At 46.3% G+C, this 18,872-nt stretch overlaps 1 protein-coding gene across 1 annotated transcript in view; it reads right to left on the bottom strand.

Annotated features, from left to right (window-relative positions):
- Window positions 1-6,805: 6,805 nt before the first annotated feature.
- Window positions 6,806-18,872, bottom strand: part of DPF3 (double PHD fingers 3) — a 256,417-nt gene continuing 244,350 nt past the window's right edge. Inside the window, exons 9-11 of the mRNA XM_060163749.1 lie at window positions 18,011-18,123; window positions 8,097-8,178; window positions 6,806-7,568 (exon numbers count right to left, since the gene is read on the bottom strand). Of these exons, the coding sequence (XP_060019732.1) occupies window positions 7,498-7,568; window positions 8,097-8,178; window positions 18,011-18,123 (266 nt within the window). The 3' untranslated portion in view covers window positions 6,806-7,497. The remainder of the gene's footprint in view (window positions 7,569-8,096; window positions 8,179-18,010; window positions 18,124-18,872) is intronic.

The following is an 18,872-nucleotide window of genomic DNA, read 5'->3' as shown; positions in this document are numbered from 1 at the left end:
CAGGGTGACCAGGGTCCCTTGGGGGAGTGTAACTTTGGGGGCTGAAAAGCAGCAACTTTGGGCCGAGGTGTGCTTTATTTCCCCAGCACATCTGGGGAAATACCCGGCCAAGTGTTTTAGCCAGCACCAGCCTGCCCAGCAACCAGTCATGGCAGGCAAGAAGTGTGTTCATTTTCCTCTGGAGGAAAGATGCCCAGGGTGGGCCAGCATGGCACATGAGGGGTGGGCAACGAGGATGGACACATTCCCTTTCCCGGTCCAAGGCACAAAGGCTCCCTAAGCATCTGAGCATTTCTTGCCAAAGCATGACTCTCTGCTTTCCCAAATGCCACATGGACCAGATGCATCGGTGAGCCAGGACTCTGCCTCCCTACCCCGCCTCTCTCCAGCCACCTGCCCCCACCGCCTCTGCTCTGGGATTGTTCTGTTTTCATGCTCTCACTCACATATTTGTGTTCCTTTCCTTTTTTACTAGTACCTAATTTAGGCCTCTTCAACTACGTGGTTAAAATGTGCAGGGGGTTTATTTTCTTTTTCTTTTGTGCTACTGTTTCTTTCCACCACCACCCAGTCCTGCAACATCTGGCATGGCAGGAGGGACGGGGGTGGTGGTGGGGGGGAGGTGCAGGAAGGGAGAAGGCTGGATAAGAAAGAGGAGAACCAAGGTCTCGGTGGGGAATGATCATGAAAGGGCAATGTCAGTAAAACCCACAGCCCCAATTCTACCTATAAAATCTTTGCAATCCCTTAGACAAAGCAGAATCGAGACTTTTTTTCCAGGTTCCCAACTACTGCCAAACATCTTCCCCAAAGAAGCAGGGGAGAGTGAAGGGGAGAGATGAGAGAGTCCTTGCAGCCAGTGGTTTTCCAAGCACGAGGCTCCCTTTTCAACTCCCTGTGGTTGTGCAGGGGCTAGATGCCGGGGGAGCCAGCCTGGGAGAACCCGGGGGAAAGAAAGCATCTTGTCTGGCAGCTCCTGGTTACTGGCAGTTCTCCCTCTTGTCCTGGAGCAACACATAAGGTTCGCTTTAGTTCGTTATGCGAGGGGTGCGTGTGTGTGTGCGTGTGTGTGTGTGTGCACGTCTCTGTTCTCATCCATATTAATAACATTGATAGGAATGATAGGGGTGCAGAGAGGCAAGCAAATGGGATGCAGTGAGTGTGAAGATAACCTGGAGACTTGAGGGGTCGTGTTGCTGAGGGAGAAGAGAGGTCCTGGGGGCCCACCCCCCCCCATTTCCTACAGCGACCACTTACCCCTTCATTTCCCCACCACAGCAGCCTTTTTTGCCAGGCTGGGTTGGTACCACCCTGAATGGCCACTCTGCTCGCTGCCTGGGCTAGAGGTCAGGATTAGTCATTGTATCTCCTGTCAAAGAGGGTTCTGGCTGCCCGCCAGTCCCGGTCCCTGCCTTCCTCTGGCCTGCCTGGGAAATGTCACCATCAGCACAAATACTTCCTTCTCTTGGCGGGGCCAAAGAGGGGGAAAGCCTGCAATGACCCTCTTTCAAAACACTGGAGCGAAGACAGGGAGGGGGCTGGGAACACAGGCCGTGAGCAGGGGCGTCCCTGCGCCCTCTGACCCCCGTCCTGCCCCCTCAGCCATCCGAGGGGACACGACCAGGGCTCACTCAGAGCCCAGAGCGCCTCCTCCGGGAGCCCGGCCCCTTCCGAAGCTTTCCGCTCACACAGGGAGCCCCTGTTCCTTCTGGGCAGGCCCAGACCCTTCCAGTCCCAGTCCCCTGCAGGCGCTTCCTTGGGCCTCTCTTCCCAGCAGCCTGGGGAAGGCGCCATGCAGCCAAGGCTTCCCGAGAGCAGCTGCTGAGAGGCTCAGGGGCGTCCCTGCTCTCACAGCCAGGGCACCCGGGCAGGCAGCACCCAGGGACATCTTCCTCTCCCTCTGGCCTCCCTCTCAGAACAATTACCTCAGCTGTCCCACCTCCTTAGAAAGGGACCCAGCTCCCCAGGGTCAAAGCCCCGCTCTAGCTGCCTCAAAGGCCCTGAACTAACCCATCTGTTCTGCTGTTTCTCCCCCCCACCGCCCCGCCCAGGGCTGGTGGCTGCAGAGAATCATAACCAGACCCCCAAGCCCTGGAATGTTCAGGAACTCAACCCACTGACAGCTGCAGAGCCCACCTCTGACCACTGACCAGTGAGACCCAAGGAAACCAGCAGGGCCATGGGCCCAGGTGGGGAGGCTTGTGGGCCCAGGTGGGGAGGCTTGTAGGCTTGAGGCAAATGAAAGTATCTGTGCTTCCCACGCACTTCCCCATTCCTCACCTGACATCCAGAGGAATCCAATCGCATCCTTTGGGGGTGGGGGGGGTAGGATCGCAAAAAGGGGAGCACACAGCAGGGGTAGGAGGAACCCCATCCACTTTGCCGGGCGGTGGGGAGGACCGGCCAGGTGCCCCCTCTCTTGGTGTCCCAGATGCTGGCATCCTGGACTCGGGGACTGGATGGGGAGGGCCTCCCAGGCCTGACCCCTCTGGAAGCAGCGCCTAGAAATCCTCTGTTCCCAAGGTTGCAGGCCGTGATCTAGCCCGTCCTTTGCTGCCACCTCTTTCCCCACCAAGCCCCGTCCTTCCATGCAGACCAGGAGGACCTCAACAGCTTATCTCACTAAGTTTAAAGGACACTTTTTCTGTGGGGTTGGGAAAATCCACATCGACCGGAAGACCCTCTGTACCTCCCACCTCCAGCTGGGTGAGGGGCACCACTCCTGCCTGCTTTGCCCTCTGAAGCCCCCCAACCAACGGGGAGCCAGAGGCCAGGGGGCCTTGAAAAAGGAAGAGCTGTCCTGGTGTCCAGAACTGACAAAGGCTGGGCCTTTGGGGGGAAGAAAAGAAAAGCACGTTGCCAGGATCTCAGGCCTGAGGAAAGAAAAGGGCGGGGAGCGGGGTGGGGTTATAATAACTCTTCCTTTCCATGCCCTCTAGTTATTTAGGTGCAGGACTTCTTTGTGAGTGGAAACCAGGTCTCTGGCCCCCTCCTCAGGTCCCCCTCCTTTTACTTCTCTTCACTTCTCTTTACCTTACTTGAAAGATCTTTGACCCTCCCCACTCCTCCCTCAGGGCCACCCCTTCCTCCCCCGTCTCCAGGGATGGGAACGTACCACAGGTGACAGCGGTGCCCAGCTCTGAAAAGGAGGCAGGCGTGGTGGTCAGGGCATCCTCACTGGGAGTGTGAGCGCGGCTCTGGCCCCCCGGGAGCCATGTCTCCCTTGGGTTGGGCACGGGCACACCCTAAGGAGGGGCCCACGGTGGGCAGCAGGGGAGAGGCTGGGGGGTCAGGGAGCGAGAGAGGAAGGGAGGCTGCCATCCCAGCACCTGCATTCAGTCTGAGAACCACCTGAGGGGCAGGGAAGGTGGGTGGTCCTCAGCGCTTCCCACCAACCCCCTACACACGACTCAAAGAGGATACTAGGGGCCCCTCTTCTCTGAGTCTGGAAGCCTAAGTGTGCCCATAATCTTTCTTCGAGAGCATAGATCTCTCTCCTAAACTTGCCCCCATAGGAAAAGTAATACTAATCCTCTAATTTTTCTTCCTTAAAATATCTGAACTTTTAAAGGGAAGGGCCAAAAGGAATCATGCTGTGTTCAAAGCACAAAGACTAAATAAGATGCACCATGAGTGTAACTCTCCAGGGTAGCATGCAACCATCACCGTGAAACCCAAACCCTCCCCCAACCTTAAAACCTGTTATCCTCCCCAGCTCTGAAGGACTCTGGCCTCCCTCCCTCCCCCACCCCCGCGGGCTGGCTACGTGGTCCCAGATGGCCTGTGCTGAGCCTGGGGAAGCAGCTGCTCTCCTAGGCCTGCCTGGCTCCCTACCTGACCCTGGGGCAATGACAGGAGCAGGGGCTCATTGGGACCTGCTGGCTCCTGCCTTAGGGGCTCTGAGCCAGTGGGGGGTTTAGAAGGAAAGCCGTTGGAAGGTAAATCTCCTGGCAGGGGCCTTGTCTCTAATTCCTCACGCCAGTGCCTCCAAATGGATTTGCTACAGGCCCGAAAAGCAGTTTCAAAAATACCCACAGGAAACAGAGGGTTTCAACTTCCGGTTGGGATCCCGCAGCCGCACCTCCTCTCTGGTCGGCGGGAGCCACAACGTCGGGGTGAAGCAGAAGAAAGGCACCCTGGCTGTTCCCAGGGTTTGAGCTGTGAGGCAACAGCACCATTATCTCCACGTGGTGGCCTCTGGACCCAGTGACCAGAACTACCAAGGTGTGGGTCCCTACCCACGCCAGAGCCCATGCCCGGACCTTCAGCAGCATTACCTCTCGTCCCCGCAAAAACCCTGCCGGAGAAGCCATATCTCCCTGCCTCACAGATGTGGGAAATGAGGCTCAGAGAGGTTAAGTCATTTGCCTGAGGTCAACCAGCTAGAAACTAACAGAGCTGGGCTTTAAACCAAAGTTTTTAAGTGACTGTTACACTGAGCTGAATTATAGCCCTCTCCAGAAGTTAGCCCCCCATTCTAGGCTGTGTTGACCTTATAGAAGGGAGCATCTTCATTCTGAAATCCCCAGCCCCAGGATAGATCTCTCACCTTCCACCACAGATCCATGCTCAGTCACAGTTTTCTTGTCACAGCTGACCTAGTGGCCCTGACCACAGGCAGCCTCTTCCTTAAAACATAAACCCCCTTTGGTCAAAATGGAGATTCCAAGAAGGCGTCTAACCTTGGCTAACTCACACAAGAAAGGGGGTGTAGAAATCATTTGGGGTCCCTACTTGACAAGCCCAGCTCTCCAGTGATGATTTATATAACATTATGCTTTTTAAGACTCCTGATGTCACTGTAGGACAGGCAGGACAAGTATTTTCTCCATTTCACAGCTGGGCAAACTGAGGTTCAGAGATGTTAAGTGATTTGCCCAAGGTCACACAGCTACTCAATGGCAGGGGCAAAACAAAAACCCTGACCATCCATGTGCACCCTGTGATTCTAGTTCATTCTCTGGGGCTCAAAGAAAGAGCAATTGTTGACCAACACTTTCCTTTTCTCAATACAGAAGGTGATAAATGTGACCATGACTTCTGTTTGCTTGCAGTGTCCTGCAAGTGCCACCTCACAAGCTGGCTTTGCTGTCCCCATTTTCCAGACGGGGAAACTGAGGTCTCCAAAGAAGAAGGGGTTGGGCCCATCCTTCAGGGAGTGAAACTGGGAAGGGAACTATGGGCCTTCCTGATGTCTGGTCCAGACTCCTGGCCACCCTCATCCCTGTGGAAGGTTACAGCACCGTCCTTGGTCTGCGAGACCCAATCCTACCCTCTCAGCTTCTGTGGCGGCAAGTGTGGCTGGAGAGAGAACAGAGCCACCCCATCATCTGCGTTGAGGTGCGGAACAGATTTGCACACACTCCAAAGAGGGTCTGTCACTTGTAGGGTCACTATTTTGGTTTCAGATTTGCTTTTTTTTTTTAACTTTTAAGCCATTTGTGGCTTTTGAGAACATTTTGATGACTTTTTTCCTAAAATTAAATCAAGGTGATTTTTCAAAACCAATAACCAGCCTTTGAGGACGCTCACTTTGGGTTTTGTGGGAGGACAGAGAGCCGGAGTGGTCAGGAGAGGAAATCTGGCCCTCTGATATGACCCACCCGGGGTAAATGGACGATGCGACCACATAGCAACTTCCCAGACCCTCCCTGGGCCTCCGGAATCCAAAACGGGTTCACCAACCAGCAGGGGGAAGGAAATATCTCATGAGGAAGATGAAAACCTCATCTGGTCAGGCCCTTTAAACGAGGTCCTTATGTATGCATGGAACCCCCTCCAAGGCCACAGGCTCCTGCAGGAGACTGACTCCCGTCATTGGCCACAGGTCACCCCGTAGAGGACCTGGGGGAGACCAGCACAGCTCGGCTGTGTGCCAGGCTGCCCCGAGTCTGCCGGCCAAGAGCAATTAGCCGGGAAGAAGGGCTCTTGCCAAGTCTCGGCGAGAAGGCCGCAGCCCGGCAGAGGTAGCCCAAGCGGCCAGAGCCTCTGGGGCTCCAGGGGCTTCTTCAGGAGCTGAAGGACTAAAAATAACTTGGGCCTTTGTTGTAAGCAGCCAGACCACAGAGATGGAGCTGATGTCAAGGAAGCTGAGCGTGCGCCAGGGTCCTGCTCACCGAGACCTGTCCTTTAGGCAAATGATTTTTCCAGAAATGTGTCAGTTTTTGTGTGTTGCTGCTGTTGCCACTGCTGCGGAGAGTCAAAGGCAGCCCGGTCCGCTCCAGCCCACAGGGCTGACTTCCAACACAGACTTCTGGGAACTGAGCCTCCCCACCTCTGGCTTCTCAAAAGGAGAGTCCAGCATGTACTGGGGAGCTTAGGAGACAAGAGCAGCCCTCGAGCTGAAGCTTCTGTGTGATTGTCGCCCTGGTCGTAAATAATCACATCACCCCAATTATTTGTTTAGGGAACAATCATTTCTCCCCCATCCTGAAATTTCAAGAGTCAGGTCTCAGTAGACAATGGCAAACATACACTATGTGGAAGGAAGGAATTACTTGGGAAAAGGAATTTGTAGTGTCACATCAATACTGAAGGGTTTCTCAGAGCTGCAGTCCTTGGGACCAACCTTCAGATTCTTGACCTGGCAGCCTTCACTCACCTTCCTGGTTCTTGAGTCCCACCAGGGAAAGCTCCAGACCCAGGCTGAGTGGAAGGCAGAGTCTTGGTCTCTTCCTCTGCCACAGGCTGTGGCCTGTCTCTCCTCAAGGATGCCCCGGCTCTGAAGGTCCGGTGCCTTGCCAGGCCGTTCCTGATGGACAGCAAATACTGACTGGCTATGGCAGGGCCTCAGAATTATCTTCACAACATTTCCATCCACCCCTCAGGGCCTCCCCCGCCCCTCCCCGGCCCCATCAAGAGATCGCCCTGGCTGTGGATGCCACTGGATATCTGCTGGGGAAGCAGCTCTTCCTCTTCACGGGGACCAAGGAACAAGGAGGGATTTCAGGGCTCCATCGTCTAGACAGCCTCTAGGTTCCGAGTCTAGAAGTTTCCAGCGGGACTTGTAATAAATAAAAACTTCTCCACAGCTCTTTGCTCCTCTGCTGGGTTCAGGATGAAGAGGCTAAGCTGGGGGCAGGGAGGCTGTGCGAAGATTTCTTGGAACACAATAGATAGAAAACACCAAACCACGCATGAGTGACTGATGGGTGGTCACAAAATGGGACCAGTGGCTCCTTAAATGGGAACCAGTGAGAGGGCCGCAGTGCTAGGGTAAATGTGAGGGGGGTCCACAGGGCTGTGGCTGGGGTCCTTCTTCAAAAGTTTACGATCTTTCTGGCAGAAACAGGAGGGGCTGGCTGAAGAACGGAAACCTGTGTGTAGGAGTTAAGCAGATGTCTCGCCCCCTCGGTTCCACGTGTCCACGCCCTCTGTGGTTACTGATGTTCCTTACAGTTGGTCTGTCTGGAAATACATGAGCAGGGGCTCGATCTGATTTGAACTGGGCTCTGTTTCAGCCTCTCGGCGGCAAGCCCCATTCTATGACCTGGGGCCCTAGGCCTGGCAGCCGAAGGCTGAGGCTTTTTCTTTGAGCAGTTCCCAGCATAAGTGGCAGCTCCAGCTCCCTACGAGAAATGAGATGGCATTACTAGCAGCCCCGCCCCCGACCCTCAAGCCCCACCCCTCGACCCTAACCTTTTTGTAAGCCCTGTTTTAGTTTGACTTTCACAATTCAGAGACCGAGTCCCAGTTCTGAAAATGTGCTGGAGTCTGTCGCTCAGCTGCTTGGGAAACAGAAAGTGCTCAGAGATGATTGGTTGAACTGCAGTGAAGACCCTCCCTCCTTGGCTGTGCCTCTTAACCAGCATCACCGGGTCTGGACCACTTCCTCTAGAAGTTCACACCTCCCCCACCCTCTCAGCCATATGTCTGGGAAACATCTCCTTGGTCCTCAAGTTGAAATGTCAGCTGGTTGAGCTGTGCCTCAGTTTCATCATCTGTAAAATGGGAGTGGTCATACCTGCTCCGTAGGGTTGTGACGACTAAATGAGACAGGACACATAAAGCCCTTAGCACAAGGCCTGCACATTAGTGAGGGCTCAGTAAGTGGTAGAAGTAGCTGTTGTTGTTATTGTTGACTTCATCACCATTACCTTCTGGGGGCTCAGCCACTGGGGGATTTAAACAGTACATGTGGTAGCCGCGGTCACAGTCATCACAGAAGAGGAGCTGGTCCTGGTGGAATGCAGAGTAGGAGGAGAGGAGGAAAGTTTGAATTATTTATAACCAACATCTGGCCCCCACCTACTCCGCCTGCCTTATTTCCATTGATCAACTTCCCTGGACGCCCCTTCCAGGCCCCATTTAGTGTCCTCACTGTCCCTTGAACATGCCTTGTGCTTTGCCCACACCTGGAATTTCCCCCTGTCTCCCAAACTATGCGCATCCTACTCCCACTTAAGAGTTCCGCTCAAATCATAGCTCCTCCAAGAAGCCTTCCTAGACCACCACCTCACACCCAAGCTGAAAGGGATTCTTTATCCTTCTGAACTCACATAGCCAATAATTCTGCCTCCATGAGGGCGGAAAACTAATTTCATGCATTTCTGTGTTCTCCAGGATGATTGCCTAGTGCCTAGAAAGTACTTTCAATGTTTGCAAATTTTAATTGAATTCCTCTCAACCTCACTCTTTCCATTTGTGCAACGGGCAGCAACCATACTTGCTGGTAACATCCATAGCACGTCAGAACTTTTTCAGGGTTTCATTATGCAAGTTTAGAGAAATGCAATGCCACCTTTGAGCTCTCAAAAGCCTCTTCAGGGGCTGGAGGCTGGAGCCAGATGACAACAGTCCCCTCCAGTGCTGTGGTTAACTTCCAAGGACACAGTAGGCACCTTGGCTCCTGCAGTTCCCTCTGCCTGGAGACTCTCCCAGTGCCTGACCCCTTCTGTTTTGGACCATTCCCTACCTACCCTTCAAGTCTTCAAACACTTCTCTTCCACAAAGCTTCACTAATCTTCGTCAAATGGAATTTCTCTGACCCCTCTTGCATCCTCATAGTACTTTCTCTTCCTTAGGACACTTAATTGTACTTTTCTTTATGCTACAAAGCCTGGCATGTGGTAGACATGTACACCCAGTCCATTTGGAACATGCATCTTTTGTCCACTCCTTTATAGACTGCAAGGCCCTTGGGGCAGAACCTTGTCTTACTCATCTCCGCATCTCCTTCAGAACTTCCTTGCACATAGTAGCTACTCAGTAAGTGTTTGTGATCTGGTCCCCATTCTCCAGGTTCAGCCCTGTTCTATTCAGTGACCTTTGGGCCTGCTTTGATGGCTTATAAGATGTCTGCAAAGTTAAGTTCTGTATCAAATCTCACCTTGGCTCTCACCAGTGTAGAGATCCTAGAAAAAGTAGATATAGAAGTTGAAAACCCCTGTGAGCAAGCCAATGGGGCAGGAGAGATCATGAATGATCTTTTTTTTATATCATGCTAAGACCTTTCAATAGGACAATGGGAAGCTTTCGAAGAGTTAGCAATAGAGGAATAACATGGTCAGCCTTGCAGTATAGAAAGATCTCACTAGCTGCTGTATAAGAAAAGATATCCAGGTGGAGAGAGATTGGTTCTTGAGGCTGGAAGGCCACTTAGGAGGCTACTATAGTCGTCCAGGTAAGAGATAACTTATGATGGTGGCCTGAACTAGGGTTGTGGCTTGGGGGAGAGAAAAGGGGCTTGCTTCCATCTGAGAGTCATTGATTAGATGTAGAGAGTGATAAGGAAGAAATCAAGGATGTCTTCTAGGTGGTGGCTTGGTCGGCAAGCCAAACGATGTAGCCATCCACTAAGGCGTGGGCAGAGGAGCAGACCTGTGGGAGGCAGAAGGCAACCTCAGCTATGAACATGATCTGTAGGTCTACAGATCACATGGTGAGGGTGCCTGGAGGTCAGGAGAGAGGCCTGGGCGTAAGATATGGACTGGGGAGTCACTGGTGATGAGATGGCCCTGGAGGTCCTGGGAAGGGAAGCCCAGAGTACGTGAGAGCAGATGTCTTTGAACTTGTGCTCATGGAGGGGTGTTCATGAACTCCTAGAAATTATATGCACAACTCTGTGTATAGGTACAGAGGTACATTTTTCTGAGCAAAGGGTAAATCCATAGCTTTCGTTGAATTTTCTGAAAAATCAAGGACTCAAAGAAGTTACTGAGGAGAAGGCCAAGAATAGATCCTTGGGGAACACCAAAGCTAAGGCCCAGGCAGAGAAGAAAGAGACTAAGAAACAGTCAGAAAGGTAGGATGAAAACCAGAACAGTGTGGTTTATTCCAAAAGAGTTACACCATTATTGTTGGAGCTGAAATAAGCTAAATGACAATATGACTTAGGGATAATACAAGGAGAAACCAGTTAGGATAGGGACAGAAAACAGGGAGAGACTTGTGAGAAACAGTATTATTAATATCTGAAATACACTGATAACTCCTACTCTAGTGCTGACACGAGAAATACAAGGAGGTAGAATATACTGGATTGGACTTTCCCAAAGGGAAACCAAGGCATCTGTGGGTTTAAATGTCTCTTTCATGGGTTGATCATTGTCTAGCACCATATTCTCTTCTTTTCCATTTGCTTCTCAGATAATTGCCAGCCAAAACCACCAAAAAAACCCCAGCCCATGCGGACCCCCATGAGAAACACAATTTAAGGACATCTTACTCCCAAGTAGTCAAGAACCAGAATTCACCTATGGCTACAGTTCCAGGAGAATGGGAATCCCTTTCTGGGATGTGCAGGGTAAATCCCTGGCTATGTGAGAGGAACCCCCTATTGCCCGAGCAGCCTCACTCCTTGATTCCTCCCCTAAGGTTCTGCCAAGTCAACAAAAACCCTCTACATTAACACTATTTGTAAAGCCAAAGACCAGAATCAACCCAAATGTCCATCAATAAAGGACTGGTTGAATAAACTAATGAAGAGCTATGCAACTGTAGGAAGGAGTTAAGATCATGTCTATACATTGCTGTGGAGTAACCTCCGGGATATTCAGTGAAAACGCAAAGTAAAGAAAACAGGTATATCTTTCTACCATTTTCTAAGAAAATGCATCCACTTTCTTATGGATTCATGTGCACATACACACGTTTCCATTTAACACAATAGAAAGATAAACCATAATTTTTTAAAATGGTCCTATAAGCAGAGTGTAAAAGAGGTAGGGATAGAAGTTAGATTTCTTTGAACATACTGTTTATTTTAAAAATTTGACTCTGGAGCCAGTAAATATTTTACATGGTCATAAAGCAAAATTCACAGGGTAACTGTCACTAAAAAAAAAAAAAAAAATGAAACAAATGAATCTAATCACATACTAGTTGGTGGCATAACCACACAGAAAGAAACTATTCCAAGTGACTTGGAAACAAGTAGTTGGACTGTACCTCCTCAGTCAAATATATCTTAAGGACAAAAACAAGTGCAAATATGCATATACATACATATATATATTTCTTTTCAGCAATCATATTAGTGTTGTTAATAGTAGAATTGATATTCTATGTGTGTATCAAATGAGTGGTTATGTTGGTAATGAGTAGCAAAAATTTTGACATGGTTAAAAGAAAATACAGATGTAAGAGTGATAAGGTTAAGTGAAAACCCTATAATTAGTTCTGGCAATGAATTGGAAGTATCAGTGTAAATTCACAGTGTATTTTATCTTTAAAACAAGCAAAACCTATTTTCTAGCTCTGTCCATTGAAAATGCTCCCAAACAATGACTAATGCAGTAAAAATTAGCACCCCATCACCCATATTATATCTTCTAAAAAAATAAGGTAGTTAGCTAGTGGGAAGCAGCCGCATAGCACAGAGAGATCAGCTCGGTGCTTTGTGACCGCCTGGAGGGGTGGGATAGGCAGGGTGGGAGGGAGGGAGACGCAAGCGGGAAGAGATATGGGAATATATGTATATATATAACTGATTCATTTTGTTGTGAAGCTGAAACTAACATACCATTGTAAAGCAATTATACTCCAATAAAGATGTTAAAAAAAAAAAAAAAAAACCATTGCCCACTAAAAGGAACCAGGAGTCATTGGATAAATGGCTGATTCCAGGTCTGGAGCATGAAATGTGTAAGTATCGTTACATATTGGAAAGCAAGGAAACAAATACTACTGAGATAGGGACTTCCCTGGTGGTCCAGCGGTTAAGAATCCATCTTGCAATGCTGAGGACGCCTGTTCGATCCCTGGTCGGGGAATTAAGATCCCACGTGCCGCGGGGCAACTGAGCCTGCATGCCACAATTACTGAGCCCGCTCTCTCTGGAGCCCCTGTACCTCAACAAAGAGCCTGCGCGCTGCAACAAAAGATCCCGTGTGCAGACCTGACGCAGCCAAAAAATAAATAAATATTAAAAAAACAAATACTACTGAGGTCATGTCAGAAGGACTCAGGATCCAAACTGTGTTCCCACTGGAACAAAAGTGGGAACACTGTCCCAAATATGGGACAATTTTAACTGTAATGGATTGAAATAAATCAAGTATGTATAAATCCTCGAGTCCATAGATACTATTTTCTAAAAACTTTGTCACTTTTGTTAGATGCTAGGGAAACATCCCATCATTTTTTAATTTATTATATTGAAATAATTTTAGTCTTAGAGAAAAGTTGCAAACATGATACAGAGTTTCTGCGCACACTTTACTGAGCTTCCCCTAAAGTTAACATCTTACATTACCACAGCACAATCATGAAAAGCAGGGAATCACCATTGCCATTAGCATGACACTATTGACTAATCTGCAGACCTCACCTCATTTGAATTTCACCAGCTTTTTTCCCCACTTAAGTCCTTTTCTCCAGGATTCAATTCAGGATCCTACATTCCATTTAGTTGTTAGGTATTCTTAGTGCCCTGAATCTGTGACAGTTCCTTGATTTCTTTATCTTTCATGACTTTGACACTTTCGAAGAGTCCAGGCCAGTGATTTTGTAGAATGTCACTCAGTCTGAGTTTGTCTGATCTTTCTTCCATAAGAGGAGATCTTCTCAGTGCACCTTATCGGGGGGCACGGACACCAATGTATCTTATTACTAGTAATGTTACTCCGATCCTATAGTTAAGGTAGTATAGTATCTGTAGTGTAGTTTTTCCACGGTAAAGTTATGGTTTTTCCCTTTGTAACATATTAATAAGTAATCGGGTAGGGGAGATACTTTGAGATCAAGCAAATATTCTGCTTCTCATCATACTTTTGCCTGCTAATTTTAGCATCAATTGATGACTCTTGCTTACAACAACCATACCATGATGTTTGTCTACTGGTGATTTCCCTCTGCCCTCTACATTTATTAATTGTAATCCTGCTCTAAGGAAGAGTTTACCTCTTCCCCATTCATTCATTAATTCATTCACTTATTCAATTTTTAAAATGTTAATATGAATATTTATTTTGTCTTTGGGTTATAATCCAATACTATCATTATTTACTTTGTTGCTCAAATTGTTCCAGATTGGGCCATTAGGAATTCCTTCAAGTTGGTTCCTGTGTCCTTTACCAATTTTTTAGCACCTCCTTACTTTCTAGTACCACAGGAGGCTCCGGCCTCCTCTTACATTTTCCCAGCTCCAGCTATTTCTCCAAGAATCCCTGGCTCCTTTTACTGGAGAATGGTATTTAGAAACCAATATCTGGGTGCTATAGGTCCTCATTGCTTCTGGGTTGTCATTGCTTCTAGGCCCTTACGACAGAGTTAGGAAATAAATGTACGTGTAGGTGCACATCTATATTTATTTCTGTATTTATCCACATGTGTGTGTACATATAAATAGTTATAGATATATAAACAAAATATGTTATATTTAAAAGCATAAATTCATACTGATATCCCCTATTCCAACCCAGGACCACAGGGTTCAGTCTAGCCTTCCCCCTTTATTTGATTTTTCTTTCTCGGACATTGGGAAACCTGGCTCTCATTATTCACAATATATATGTATCAGTTCAGACCTGCAGACACATCAAGTAGTTTCAGAATGACTAACTCACATGCCTGTGAGAAACAAATTTACTAACTAGCATATAATATGTGTATAGTCATTTCTGTCTTTAGTCTTAAAATACACAGTCAAATACTACTTTCCAAAGTTATCTAGGTTAATTTTTTCCTTCCCTACCCTTCAGTATGGCCATGTTACTATTTATATTATAGTTAAGTTCATTTGTTACTGTTCATATTCCATTTTCGCTTCCCCCAACTCCTGGCTGAATTTCAGTATTTATCTTGAGGGTATGTGAAACAATACCTTGGTTCAAAGAGTCAGAGCTATACAAAAGGTATTTTCAGAGAAGTGTTACCCCCCATCCCTACTATCCCACCCCCATTTCCCCATTCTTTCTACCCCATTCCCACCTACACAGTAGATGACCAATCTCTTTAGTTTTTTGCTTATCCTTCCTGTATTTCTTTCACACAAGTAAATAGATATATGTATATTTTCTTATGCCTTTCTTGCAAGAATGGCAGCTTACTGTAGATATCATTTTTACTGTGCTTTTTTATTTAACAAATTCTGGAAATCGCTCCATATTAATTCATAAAGATCTACATCGTGTTGTTGTTGTTTTACAACTGCCTAGTACTTCATTGTGCCATCCTTTATTCAACCATTTTGTGTATAAGCATTTAGGTCATTTCCAATATTTTCCAATTATAAACAGTGTGACTATGAATAACCTTACGCATATGTATTTTCATAGAGTTGTGGGTATATCTTTAGGGTAGATTCCTATAGGTGAGATAGCTGAGTCAAAAGTCAAGTGCACAGTAGCTGTGTTAGGTATTGCTAAATTTCCCTCCAGAAGGGTTGTACCACTTTGTATTCCCACTGACAATATATAACGGTGCCACCTTTCCCACAGCTTCATTAACAGAATGCACTGCCATACTTTTCTTTCCCATTCTTATGGGTAAGAAATGATATCTCAGTTTTGTTTACATTTTAATTTCTTTAATTATGAGTGCATTCAAACTTTTTTTTGCAAATATGTAAGGGTCATTTTTATATCTTTTGTGAACTATTTTTGATACCTTTTTCACATTTTCTATCAGGTTTATGGTCCCTTGTTCCTCAAATTTTAAGAGTTCTTTATATATTGCCACCTTTATCTGTGGTATATGATGCAAATATTTTCTCCCATTTTATCAGTTGTCTTTTTACTTTATTGTGTTTTTTACTATGCAAATGTTTATGTGGTCAGATTTGTCAACATTTTCTTTTATTCCTTCCGAATTTTGAGTCACAGAAAATCTTTCCTTATATTTAAAGAGAAATTCATCCATGTTTTCTTCTATTACTAGTATGGTTTTATTTTTTATATTTATATTCCCAGTCCACTTGAAGGCTGTTCTTACATATTACATGAGTTATGGACCTAATTTTATCTTTTCCCAAATGGTTACCCTGTTGTCCCAGCACTGTTCATGAAAATGTCCATCTTTGATCCAGTAATTTTAGATACAACCTTTATTTTATACTAAATGTCCATATGTAGTTGGGTCAATTTGTGGGTTTTCTATTCCATTCCACTGGTCTTTTTGTCCATACTGTTTTAGTTTCAGAGGCATTACAGTATGTTTTAATATCTAGCAGGGCTAGACTCCCTCCATAATTTGTTGTCTTTCAGTGTTCCCTTGGCTATTCTTGCATGTTTGTTTTTCCATATGAACTTTAGTATCACTTGTCTTGTTCCATTAAAAAGCATGTTGGTGCTTTTATTGGGTTTGAATCAAATTTGTAAATTAACTTAGGAAGAACTGAGATCTTTACAATGTTGAGTCATTCTATCCAAGGTCACACAATGTCTTTTCATTTGTTCAAATCTATTTCTATGCCTTTCAAAAGCATTTAAAATTTTTCTTTATTTAGGTTTTACATACTTACTGTTAAGTTTATTTCTAAATATTTCTTATTTGTTGCTACTGTAAGTGGAGTTTCTCTACCATAATGTCTTCTAACTGGTTATTATTTGTGCATATGAAAGCTATTAATTTTTGTATGGTAATTTTATATCCTGCTACCTTTAATGTTTGAGTTAGCTTTACTATTCATTCTCTAGACTTGCCCAGATATACTATTAAAGTTATGAAATTGAGAAAAACTTTCTACTTTGTTGCCATTCTTATACTTATTGTTTTCTCTTGTCTAATTGCATTAGCTAATATCTCTAGAAAAATTATGAATAGTAATAGAGATAGTGGGCATCCTTACCTGGTTCCTGATCTTAGCAGAAATGCCTCTACTATTTCTCCATTAAATAAGACAATGGCTTTAGTTCTAAGGTATAAAAAGTTTATCATGTTAAGAAAATATCCCACAATTTCTATTTTCTTGAGGGTTTGATCATGAATATGTGTTGAATCCACCCCTTATTTTGAAAACTGATAAATAAAGGGAAAGAATCTAGTATTTATCCTGCCTCTTCTATATAATCTATACATGAAGGTAACCAAATATGAGGTTGGAAAAGTTTCTCTTTATAGAATTATTCCAGCTAATAAACAAAGAAGAAATTATGGAATAAGAATATCACTATTTGCGACCCCTAATGAAATAGTCAGTGTAGTCAAAGATGCTGCCATCATGAAAAGAGAGACACCAGGTATTACATACCTCCTGATGAAAGTATACCTCACTATTTATGAAGTAGTCTTGCTATTTATATATTTTAGAGACAGAGAAAGAAAGAGACAAAGAAAAAGAAAGAGAACCTGGATGTGATCAAGCCTCTAGCTCTAAGCACCAATGTACAAGAAATACAAGAGACAGAGGAAGATGTCAAACACCACCACAGGGATGCAGTTAGTAAAATACAGTCATGGGAAACTCTATTGAACAAATAAATTGATTTCTTCAACCAAAAACATCAAGGGAGGGCTTCCCTGGTGGCGCAGTGGTTGAGAGTCCGCCTGCCGATGCAGGGGACACGGGTTCGTGCCCCGGTCCGGGAAGATCCCACATGCCGCGGAGCGGCTGGGCCCGTGAGCCATGGCCGCTAAGCCTGCGCGTCCAGAGCCTGTGCTCCACAATGGGAGAGACCACAACAGTGAGAGGCCCGCATAACACAAAAAAAAAAATCAAGGGAAAAAAGATCAAAATAGAAGGAAACCCTATATATTAAGAAACTTTAAAGACATATCAACTAATTGCAATGTATGAGTCTTATTTGAATCCCAATTCAAATAAATTGTAAATAAAAACGTTTTAAAACAATTTATGATTATTAACACAATGTTGAAGACAATTGAGGCAATAGGAATGTTGACTGGATGTTTCGTTATATTAAGGAATCACTGATTTTTTAAAATATTATTGTTAATATTTTAGTTATATTTGTTAATAAGTAAGTCCTTATCTCTTTTTTTAACTTGAAAATAAATATATTCACAAGCTGTAAAACATAAATCCTTATATTTTTAGACACATATGGTATTTACAGGTGAAATGATATTATGACTAGGACTATAATATCGTGGAGAAAGAGGTAGCAATATTTACAAAAACAGGATTGGACATGTATTGATCATTGTTGAAGCTAGTCATGGGGGTACCTCAGTTTCACTATTTTCTCTATCTTTGTATATATTTGAAATTGTCCATAACAAAATGTGGGTTTTTTAAATTCTGCATCTATTATACTTAACATTTAGACCAAGTGAGATGACACACTCCAGAACATGGTGTAAAGAGCCAAGCACATCCCGACCGTAAGCAGTGGGCACCATTGTCTATCAATGAACCCTTGAGGGCTAACGGCCAGCAAGGCAGCCTCTGGCCATCACTTCCTGCACCTCTCTCCACAGGCACGAAGAGTACCCAAGGTCCCTGGAGCACAAGGGTCCCAAGGGTCCTCGGGGCAAAAGTCAAGAAGGAGGTCCTGATGGATGTTTTCCCCAGGAGTCCAGTGATGAGAATCCTGCCTTCCTCTCCAATCCTCGAAGGACTCCCAGCTCCTTGTATTTCTCCCTCCCATGCGGGAAGCCCCACACTCACATCATTCTCCGAGGTCCCACAGAGGATACAGGATTTGCACTCTATGCACTGCCACTTGTAGGTCTTGACAGCCTCGGTCATGTTCAGGGTGAACTGCAGGCAGGTGGGGTGACCTGGAGGAAGCAGAAATGGCAGCATTAGGGCCAGAGGGTCTGACCTGTCACCCCTCAATGCCACAACATCATGGCCAACTTGGAGGGAGGGTGGGGTAGCACGGGTTTTGGAGTAAAGTGGGAGCCTGGCTGGAGCCCTACCCACCATCCTCACCACCACCCACAGTTACATCAGATCAACGCTCAAAGAGAGAAATAGGTATTAAGCCTTTTGCTGAGGAGAGATGTCATCCAAGTCCTCTTGCCCTAAGAGCCATGTTCCCCCAGAGACGTAACCAGTTGATGAGGACAGAAAGTGGTGATCAGAGAGAAAGAGAAAGGAAATCGCACAGCACAAGGCGACACCGTGAGAGTCAGCAGCATTACCTCCCCGGCATCGATTGTGGTGGGAGGTAACACATATGGGCTATTTGCAGCTGAGCCTTCTGACCTGCAAAGCTGTGCACACTGCCTTAGGGTACCGGGGAGGAGATCAGAGGGAACATGTGAGGCTCCCGGGAACAGAGCTCAGGGGGCACTGGGAGGCACTACACTGCCACCTAAGGTGTCCATGCCCACACCCAGGGGACAAGCAGAAGTCCACGCCCTGCACAGTAACAGGCCCTATGGAGGGAAGCAGCCTGGCAGGGAGGGTGAAGAAGTGGAGCACCACTGCAAGGGAGCACGACAGCCAGGTCTATCCTGAAAGGACTCGTCACTGGCTCTAACTCTTCTCTCCATCCTATGTATCACGTTAGCCAAGCCAATAA

The sequence above is a fragment of the Lagenorhynchus albirostris genome, chromosome 1, assembly GCF_949774975.1.
Source record: "Lagenorhynchus albirostris chromosome 1, mLagAlb1.1, whole genome shotgun sequence".
Classification (NCBI taxonomy): Eukaryota; Metazoa; Chordata; class Mammalia; order Artiodactyla; family Delphinidae; genus Lagenorhynchus; species Lagenorhynchus albirostris.
This window is presented reverse-complemented; position numbering and strand designations above follow the sequence as displayed.